The sequence below is a fragment of the Macrobrachium rosenbergii genome, chromosome 12 (assembly GCF_040412425.1).
Source record: "Macrobrachium rosenbergii isolate ZJJX-2024 chromosome 12, ASM4041242v1, whole genome shotgun sequence".
Classification (NCBI taxonomy): domain Eukaryota; kingdom Metazoa; phylum Arthropoda; class Malacostraca; order Decapoda; family Palaemonidae; genus Macrobrachium; species Macrobrachium rosenbergii.
Window position 1 is genome coordinate 113,097,957 of NC_089752.1, and position 11,379 is coordinate 113,109,335.

Genomic DNA, 11,379 nt, shown 5'->3' on the forward strand with positions numbered 1-11,379 from the left:
AAAGTTCTTGGTACCTGGTCTGAAATTTTCACTTTTCAGATGGTTATCTGCAAATATATTTGTCACGTGCAGTTTGACAACTTATTACACACACACGCACACACATTATATATGTAAATATATATATATATATATATATATATATATATATATATATATATATATATATATATATATATATATATATATATATATTTACATATATAATGTGTGTGTGTATGAGTAATATATATATATATATATATATATATATATATATATATATATATATATATATATATATATATATATATATATATATATATATATATATATATATATATTACACACACACACATATATATATATTTTTTTTTTTTGCCTTTGACGATCACAATTGATCTCACCCCTGGGGCATCTTCGCCAACAAAGCATCACTGAAATGGGGGTTTAGTTTTACCAGGAATGGACCCTTCCCCATTCTTCGCCCTGTTAGCTAGCCAAGAGCCTACGGCGTCTCTGCTTTTTTGTGAAAACAGATGATTCCTATGCAGAGTCCGGAAACCAGTTATATAGTGATTCATATTCTAGTTTATCTTTTTTTCTGAGAAAATTTAATGGAAATATATTTTAATTTCATCACGAATTTCAGTAATGACGACTTTTCATTAGTAAGTTGAATAATTGATAACGCGTGCCAAGAATTTGAATATAAACAGGCGACTTCACCAAACATTTGCGAAAGGTAAAGTCAGGTAACGTTTGACCTGTTTTATACATACATACATATATACATACATATATATCTCTCTACATATATATATATATACACAAATATATGTGCATACTTATACTGTGTTTGCGTGTAAACAATATGTACAGGTTTATATGTATATATACATATGTGTCTTTATATATATATATATATATATATATATATATATATATATATATATATATATATACAGTATATATATATATATATGTGTGTGTGTGTGTGTGGAGAGAGAGAGGAATTGTATATATATATATATATATATATATATATATATATATATATATATATATATATATATATATATGTATGTATGTATAATATCAGTTCAGTAGGTGTCTCCTCCTCCTAATCAGACTCTTATTGATAAAGTGGGATTAATAACAGATAGTTAATATTGGTTCAACTCTTTTCAGTCATACAGTCGTTGATGAGTCACACAGTGGGTCTCTCTCATATCAGTTCGGAGCCTTGGCACCTTTTACTCTGCTACATAATTTTTTTTATATATGCATGTTATTTTCTTCAGCAAAAATATAAAAATAAAATAAATAAATAATAATAATAATAATAATAATAATAATAATAATAATAATAATAATAATAATAATAATAAGTGAGGACGCCAAATGACGCCCTTTCTTGAGGACGCCAAATGACGCCCTTTCTTGAGGACGCCAAATGTTCAGGACGCCAGGTCGCCAAATGGCACCTTTTACCCTACTACATAATTTTTTTTTATATGCATGTTATTTTCTTCACCAAAAATATAAAAATAAAATAAAAATAATAATAATAATAATAATAATAATAATAATAATAATAATAATAATAATAATAATAATAATAATAATTGAGGACGCCAAATGACACCCTTTCTTGAGGAAACCAAATGTTCAGGATGCAAAATGGTACCTTTTACCCTACTTATATATATTATATATATACATATATATACATTTATATATGTTTATATATATATTTATGTATATATATTTTTTACATATGGTAATTTTGTATCTTACCTTGTGGATATTGTTCTTTGGCGAACGCGTAGTATTGCTCCAGAGAGCAAGAGACACGAGGGGAGAAGAAGTGAAGAACGAATAAACCTGATAATAGAGAAAAAGAGAGAGAGAGAAAGGAAGAGGAATTTGTAAATATGATAATAAACATCGGAATTTCGGACGGTGTTCAGTAGTATATCGAAATCATGTTTACATTACTTATATATGACTTCATAAAGAGAGCGTTTTGCTAATGGCCTATAGGCACATATATGAACATAGACTATAGATAGACGAACAGGTAAATAGACAGAGAAATGTATTGACAGACAGAGACAGAGATTTAACTCCTTACCCCGGTTTCATTGTCGAGATAGCCGCGGAGATCCAGAAGTTGGTTGTAAGTTGCCTGATCCAACTTGCTCTTCTGCTCGGCTTGGAGTTCCAGCCAGATCTGAGCGAGTAGTTGGGGAATGAACAACTGAACGCGACTGGGATTAACAGACGGCGCCCTGTCTCTGTGTGATGGTGCTATATCATTAACGTTTTTTTTACTGTCTAGATACAGTGGCGTAGCTGGCATTCCACCAGTAGGGGGCCTATGTGGGGCCAAGATATTTTTTGGGGGTGCCGAAGAAAATTACACAAAACTATCGTACCAGTTGTGTAAATAGAAAAATATACTATTCTCGAAGGTATATATATCCACGTGAATGAAGGAAAATAATAGTATCAGTAATTAGTAAAACTGTATTTGAAATGATAGAGGTCAATTTTCAATTAATTTTCAACTCTTACTATATGCAAATGTATCAAATACTGAAAGGGTTAAAGTTTAGCTACAAAGGTAATTTCAACGGGGGGGCCAAGCTTCTGACGGGGCGGCCCGGCCACACCCCCTCCCCCCCTCCCCCCATAGCGACGCCACTGTCTAGATAGTGAACGTTCTTTTCACTAGCTATATAGTGAACATTATTTTTACTAGCCAGATAGTGAACGTTATTTACACACTAGAAGACAGTGAACGATATTTTCACGCTAAGTAGTGAAGGTTATTTTTACTAGCTAGATAGTGGACGTTATTTACATGCTAGATAGTAAGCGTTACTCATCGCAGTCCAAGCTATGTAGTGAACATTATTTACAAGCTAGACAGTGAACGTTGTTTACATACTAGATAATGAGCATTATTTACTCACTAGACAGTGAACATTATTTACACACTAGGTAGTGAACGTTATTTACACACTAGGTAGTGAGCGTTATTTACACACTAGGTAGTGAACGTTATTTACACACTGAACGTTATTTACTCACTAGGTAGTGAACGTTGTTTACACACAAGGTAGTGAACGTTATTTACACACTAGGTAGAGAACGTTATTTACACACTAGGTAATGAACGTTATTTACACACTAGAAGAGGGCCAATGTCATTTACACTCTAGATAGTGGACGTTATTTACCAACATCTGAAGAATATTTTTGAGACCTTTGTTATTTACAAGATATATGGTGAACGACCTTAGTAAATATTATTTGAACACTAGATCGTGAACGTTATTAACACGCTAGATAGTGGACATTATCTTCAAACTAGATAGTGAACTTTATTTATCAAGGTCTAAAGATTGTTTTTATACCTTGTTATTTACAAGGTAGATAGCTAACATTATTCACAAGCTAAATACAAAATATTATTTGCATAGTCTTTTATGTACCTTTTAGCCATTCACATAGTTTGTAGACATAATTGTGGACTATACTTTCATTTGCATTCAGGTAATATTTACAGGAAGTTTACTAATCTATGTGAATTTACTTTTTTTTTTAGATTACCATGGATTCGAAACTATTCGACTGCAATAGAGTCTTCAGTCTATTTTTCCCTTCTTATGTACAAACACAGTCATCTCCCCATTTCATAAGTGCTTGACTGGACATTACTCTACCTTACATCCCGTAAGGGGTGATAGTGCTGTCAGTACACCTCGCTCGGTGCACTGTAGGCATTACTTACGGTTCTTTGCAGCGTCCCTTCGGCCCCTAGCTGCAACCCCTTTCATTCCTTCTACTGTACCTCCGTTCATATTCTCTTTCTTCCATCTTACTTTCCACCCTCGCCTAACAATTGATTCATAGTGGGACTGTGAGGTTTTCCCCCTGTTACACCTTTCAAACCTTTCTACTCTCAATTTCCCCTTTCAAGTTGGATGACCTCATAGGTCCCAGCGCTTGGCCTTTGGCCAAAATTTCATATTTCATTCCACTCTGCCTGACAGAATAAGAGGACTGATTTCACCACGAAGCAGTTGATTCGATTCTGTCTCTGACCGATGAGACTAATTGTTTTTACAAGTTTAGCCGACATTTTGCGCTCTTGGCATTATCAAATACATTTTCCACGATCTATCCCGACACCCACAGTTAGATTGTACTCATTAAATGAGCTGTCTCACTCATCATCCAGGCAGCTAGTGCTTAACCTATTCATCGACCCTCATTTTTTGACAAAATATATACAAAAAATAATAAATATAAGTAAAAACAAATCCTTCGGGCCAGCCCTGTGAGAGCTGACACTCTGCTCAGTGGTCTGGTAAAATAATAATAATAATAATAATAATAATAATAATAATAATAATAATAATAATAATGACTGTCATCTCGCCTTAGAAATGTGGAATTGATGACCAACCGTAGAGGAACTGTGGATGTGATCTGGTGTCGAATCTATGGCTTTCGACCGGGGCGAGAAGCCTCGTACTAGAATCAGCTTAATGGCGAGATGCCACTTACCTCTCTCCAGTCTCTCAGTTGTTTTTCTGTTGCATCTCTCTCTTCCATGACTCCTTCCAGTTCCGAAATGACCTGGAAAGAGGACGAACACAGTTGAGTATCTTTCAAGCATCTAGTCTGAATAATAAGAAGTACAAATGACAGCAAAAGTTAAAGCTGTTTGAATTATCTAACTGCATATAAAGTGTAGTATGAAGGATAGGAAAGGTGAGATATATGCTAACAAAGGGAAATGTTGAAAGCTTACCATGCTTGAATAGACGGACCAGAATTTTTGAGGTGGTTTGATCATGTAGAGGGAATGGGAAATGATATTTTGGTGGAAGCAGTATAAAATTCGGAAATTTTAGTCGTTAAGGAAAGAGAAATAATTTGGAAGTGCTTCATAGGTTGGGTGAATAGACCGATCAGAAAGTTTTGAGGTGGTTTGATCATGTAGAGGGAATGGGAAATGATATTTTGGTGGAAACAGTATAAAATTCAGGAATTTTAGTCGAAAAGGAAAGAGAAATAATTCGGAGATGATTCATAGGTTGGGTGAGAAAGGTAACTGAAGTAGAGCACCCAGATATCTAAGAGGTGAGCCACTGTAAAATAAAATTGAATGGAGAAGTTCACGTTGGATTCGACAAGCTGTTAGTGAAACGTCTGTTTTCTTAAGTGAATTGAAAAGTTGGAATAATGCCCATTTATTTTATGGTATTACTGTGCAAACTAAGTTTGATAAGGGGTGAAATTCACTCCTTAAATAACTCATGCTTGCAAGACTTTACGTCACGTCATACCCCAAAGCCAAATCAAAGTCCTTCAAAGAAGGCATCGTGCTTACCCCATACAAATGGGAAAAACAAGCACGTTAAAAGAAGAAGAAGATTCCTAAATTAAAATCCGTGCGGACATGGTCAAAATACTAACAAATTCCTTGAGAGATAAAAAAAATCATAACACAGAACTAATGAGAAGCTTCTCCTACCCAAAGACTTCACTTTGATTCATCTAGAATCCTTCGGTATCGACGTACTCACATGAATCACTTGATCTGTTTTCTGCAAAGCTCCTTTGAGCGTGGCAGTGCCCTCGTCTGCCCTCCACAGACTCAGGTATCGGTTCATTTCGGGCACGCTGGTCGGGTCAGGTAGGCCATCACACTTCATCATTCTCTCCCACTGGAGAAATAAAGGTGAACGAAGTAGTTAGAGAGAGAGAGAGAAAGTTATTCGATAACATCAGCGTTTTCATTTGGAGAGAAATGTTAGAATTGAAAATGGCTCTTGAACGTTTATATATATATATATATATATATATATATATATATATATATATATATATATATATATATATATATATATATATATATATATATTTGACTCACCTCAGGATCAGAACCCAGGTCTTTCAATTGAAAGGCAAGGGGTTCGATCCCAATAATGAGTCAGAAATATATTTGTATTTCACACGTACTGTGTATTGATTACACCAGTATGTATATATATATATATATATATATATATATATATATATATATATATATATATATATATATATATATATATATATATATATATATATCTTTGACATTCACTTGCTGTCAGGTAAAAATATATCTGCTAGCTTGCAACCAGGTATCTAGACTCTGTCTCGGCATAAAATGAACTTCGGCCGAAAATGCCGTTCAGGGCGGGAACCAATAACTTTGTTTTTTTTTTATTACATAATCATAAATAAAACGAGTTTGTCTTTTAGTTTTCTGTAAAAGAAAACTATTGAGACGGCTTTGTCTGTCCGTCCGCACTTTTTTCTGTCCGCACTTTTTCTGTCCACCCCCAGATCTTAAAAACTGCTGAGGCTAGAGGGCTGCAAATTTGTATGTTGATCATCCACCCTCCAGTTATCAAACATACCAAACTGCAGCCCTGTAGCCTCCTCAGTAGTTTTTATTTTATTTAAGGTTAAACTAAGCCATAACCGTGCTTCTGGCAGCGATATAGGAAAGGCCACCACCGGGCCGTGCTTAAAGTTTCATGGACCGTGGTTCATACACCATTATACCGAAACCACCGAAAGCTAGATCTATTTTTGGTAGCCTTGATTAAACGCTATAACGGCTGTACAGAAAACTCGATTGCGTCAAAGAAACTTCGGCGCATTCTTTACTTCTTTTTTTTTACCTCTTCTTCTTCCATGAGCCTGTCCCTCGTCATGTCCATCGCATGGTCCAGGTCCCTCGTCACCTTCCTGGTCTGCATGAGTTGCTCGAAGCGCCATTTCTTCTGCTGTATTCTCCTTTCTTCCCTTTTCGCCTCTTCTTCTGCCTCCTTTTGAAGTCTGGCTGCCTCTTCTTCCTCTTCCCTAATCCTACAGGCAGCAGGATTGGATAAACAAAGAGGCTGTGTCAGTATACTTTCATTTTGAGAAATTTATTTTTGGACTTACAGGCACTACGTTCTCTGTGTATTTCGAAAATATTTGCCGCTGTGGCGCTTAGGTGCAAATGTCAGGAGAAGCTTAAATGGAGATCTGAATGTGTCTATATAAACATTTTACTCAGAGTTAAAGTTGTAAAGTTGGGATAATTGTTCTGCTGTCGTACTTAGAATTAGTCAATGATTTTACAATTTTATAAGACTTTGTGCTCATTGCACTAAGAGAAACTGTTATCAGGGGTGAAAGTCTTTTACGATATGGGCGAATCTTCAGCGGTTTCGAAGTAAAACGCAAAAATTTTTGAATTACATGAAAAGTCTGCCTTGGACCAAAAAAACTTGATCTTACCATCAAATTTTAACTGAATATAAATTAAGAACAAAACATGATGGAATAAGTAAATGAGAATCATAGTAACACTGCTGTCAAACATCTCATCACAGTCAGTGGCAGCGAGATACCTCGTGACTCTCAGTGCAACAACGACATGCGATGAAAACCTTCTTCTTCTTCATTTCTTCCCTAGACTCACCTGGCCTCTTCTGCTTCTCTCTGCCTTCTTTCTTGTTCGAGGCGTTTCAGTTTCTCTCTCTCTTCCTTACTCAGCTTCCTTGATCCGCCTTGTTGTTGCTGCTGAAAAAGGTAAGGCAGAATTTTGTACTTTTAATCTCACGAAGGTAACTTGAGTTAAAACGAATTCTTATACACGTAATGTAATGTTCAAGATTTTTTTTATTGGTATTTAAGTTATCAGCATCGGCATGATGTTACTGAAGTTACTGGTACTACAACGACTACTTCTCATAGTATTATTATTATTATTATTATTATTATTATTATTATTATTATTATTATTATTATTATTATTATTATTATTATTATTAACATCTACAAGAATCGCTTATCAAAAGAGCAATTAGCTATGGCCTTTGCTAGCCTTAACAAATAAATGGGAGGGAACTACGAGCTATGTAACTGATGGGGTATAAGTGGGGAAATCCAGCCAAACTGAGACATTCGCATTAGCAGATGCTGGCCCAAACTTTTACTGAAACCCGTAGGGGGATAGTGACGTCAGTGCACTTCATGCGGTGCACTGTAGGCATTACTTCAGGTTCTTTGCAGCGTGTCTTCGGCCACTAGCTGCAACCCCTATCGTTCCTTTTACTGTACCTCCTTTCATATTCTCCCTCTTCCATCTTACTTTCCACCCTCTCCTAACAGTCGATTCATAGTGTAACTGCGAGGTTTTCCACCTGTTACATCTTTCAGACCTTTTACTGTCAATTTCCGTCTGAGCGCTGAATGATCTCGTCGGTCCCAGTGCTTGGCCTTTGGCCTAAATTCTATATTCAATTCAATTCAGGCTTTTACTGAACGAGCCCCAGCAATGCCAGCAGCCAGTAGGCTATCTGAGGTCGGCATGGTCTTATGAAAGAAATGGTTGGCCAGTCCCCAGTTGTCAGTATAAAGGAGACTGTTTAATTATCAGTGCATTACTACCCTAATGCTCTTCTCCTGACATTTTAATACATTTTTATCCATCTATTAATTTATTACTTTATTTTTTCTTTTTTGTAAGTGAGTCTCTTCGTTCTGTGTTTTCCTTTACCTTTTCTTACTTTCTAATGAGCACCATATTCTTTGGAAGCTTGAGTTTCAAGTCAGTGACCCCTGTGGTGGGCTTGTTCCATATGAATAGGGTTCATCTCCTGAATAATAATAATAATAATAATAATAATAATAATAATAATAATAATAATAATAATAGTAATAATAATAATAATAATAATAATAATAATAATAATAATAATAATAATAATAATATATTCTTTTGAAGCTTGAGTTTCAAGTCAATGGCCCCTATGGTGGGCTTGTTCCATATGAATAGGGTTCATCTTCTGAATAATAATAATAATAATAATAATAATAATAATAATAATAATAATAATATATTCTTTGGAAGCTTGAATTTCAAGTCAATGGCCCCTGTGACCTTGTTCCATATGAATAGGGTTCATCTTCTGAATAATAATAATAATAATAATAATAATAATAATAATAATAATAATAATAATAATAATAATAATAATAATAATAATAATAATAATATTAATAATAATAATAATATTCTTTGAAGCTTGAATTTCAAGTCAATGGCCCTGTGACCTTGTTCCATATGAATAGGGTTCATCTTCTGAATAATAATAATAATAATAATAATAATAATAATAATAATAATAATAATAATAATAATAATATATTCTTTGGAAGCTTGAATTTCAAGTCAATGGCCCCTGTGACCTTGTTCCATATGAATAGGGTTCATCTTCTGAATAATAATAATAATAATAATAATAATAATAATAATAATAATAATAATAATATTAATAATAATAATAATATTCTTTGGAAGCTTGAATTTCAAGTCAATGGCCCCTGTGACCTTGTTCCATATGAATAGGGTTCGTCTTCTGAATAATAATAATAATAATAATAATAATAATAATAATAATAATAATAATAATATTAATAATAATAATAATATTCTTTGGAAGCTTGAATTTCAAGTCAATGGCCCCTGTGACCTTGTTCCATATGAATATGGTTCATCTTCTGAATAATAATAATAATAATAATAATAATAATAATAATAATAATAATATATTCTTTGGAAGCTTGAGTTTCAAGTCAACGGCCCCTATGGTGGGCTTGTTCCATATGAATATGGTTTCATCTTCTGAATAATAATAATAATAATAATAATAATAATAATAATATTCTTTGGAAGCTTGAATTTCAAGTCAATGTCCCCTGTGACCTTGTTCCATATGAATATGGTTCATCTTCTGAATAATAATAATAATAATAATAATAATAATAATAATAATAATAATAATAATAATAATAATAATAATATATTCTTTGGAAGCTTGAGTTTCAAATCAGTGGCCCCTATGGTGGGCTTGTTCCATATGAATAGGGTTCATCTCCTGAATAATAATAATAATAATAATAATAATAATAATAATAATAATAATAATAATAATAATATATTCTTTGGAAGCTTGAATTTCAAGTCAATGGCCCCTATGGTGGGCTTGTTCCATATGAATAGGGTTCATCTCCTGAATAATAATAATAATAATAATAATAATAATAATAATAATAATAATAATAATAATAATAATAATAATAATAATAATAATAATAATTGGTTTCGGGGATGGTCCAGCCATCAAGGACACTTTAACTGCTCACAGAGACATTCTTGTGATTTCTGATCATTTGGAAATGTAACGCCTGGCTAGATATTAGGCTTTTCTTATATATCATGCTAATTATTCTTTTGGCGCACGAATGCTACATCTATTAGGCACGCAATGGGCATCTAATTAGTCTTATCTCACGCTTAAATGGGAGTAAACAAACAAATTGCTTACATTCCTAATAAGTCAGCCTAATGAGCCCTTGCTATTGAACATAAAAATCAGAAAAACCCGAAGTCACTATATTCTAGATCATAGACTTCCACTGACAACTCGACAAGCTTATCAATCTTAGTATATGTCCGAATTTTATCAACTGTGGTGTCATCCATCTCTTGGTGAGATGATTTTGCGTGAATGGAAATGTCGAAAATACTCGAGCCGAACATTACAAGCTAAATTTCCGTAATAGGTCTAGAACCTTCAATGAAAAGTTTACACTCACTTTAGGAGGCATCTCGTTGTCTACCTTCGGTAATGAGAAAGAAAAGCAGAGGCGATATTTTACGTGCTGCCTCGATCCAGGAAGTCTTCAGCGACACCGCAAAGCGTTCCTGTTTCCATGGCAACGGTCATCGACAGCGCTTTTAACAGCTGATCGTTTCATAACAATGTGTGTTTGCATCTGTCAGTCTTTTGTTTATTTATTTATTTTCATTAGAACACTCCACTGTGCAGAAAGGATTACATATCGCTGAGAGTAAGATTTACAAAATAAATCTGCAGATATTTTTGTTGATAAAGACAATCCCAAATCGTGGTAAGAATAAATTATTATTATTATTATTATTATTATTATTATTATTATTATTATTATTATTATTATTATTATTATTTCTTACCGAGGATAACTTAAACATAATATAAAAATTTCCATCTTGTTACGCTACCTGAATAAGAATGAAGTCTTATACGTATTTGAATAAAACATTTGTCGAAAACATTTTTATGTCTTCTGGGTATAGGCGCCAATGACGAGCAAATATTCTTGTACGATATGATTTTACGCCCTTAATGGTGTCCCTGACTATCTGAGGTCGTACTTTTTTTTAATAGGCTTTTGCTTCGACATTTTCATCAGCATTAAAGAATTCCCTTTGTTTATCTTCGGTATGCCTTACACGTT

General features: G+C 33.5%; 1 protein-coding gene across 1 annotated transcript in view; it reads right to left on the minus strand.

The window, feature by feature from the left end:
* Positions 1–10,710, minus strand: part of LOC136844297 (dynein axonemal intermediate chain 7-like) — a 28,609-nt gene extending 17,899 nt beyond the window's left edge. The window contains exons 1-7 of the mRNA XM_067113270.1: positions 10,699–10,710; positions 7,517–7,617; positions 6,729–6,915; positions 5,586–5,726; positions 4,561–4,632; positions 2,117–2,215; positions 1,780–1,866 (exon numbers count right to left, since the gene is read on the minus strand). Coding sequence (XP_066969371.1) covers positions 1,780–1,866; positions 2,117–2,215; positions 4,561–4,632; positions 5,586–5,726; positions 6,729–6,915; positions 7,517–7,617; positions 10,699–10,710 — 699 coding nt within the window. The remainder of the gene's footprint in view (positions 1–1,779; positions 1,867–2,116; positions 2,216–4,560; positions 4,633–5,585; positions 5,727–6,728; positions 6,916–7,516; positions 7,618–10,698) is intronic.
* Between the last annotated feature and the right edge of the window lie 669 nt (positions 10,711–11,379).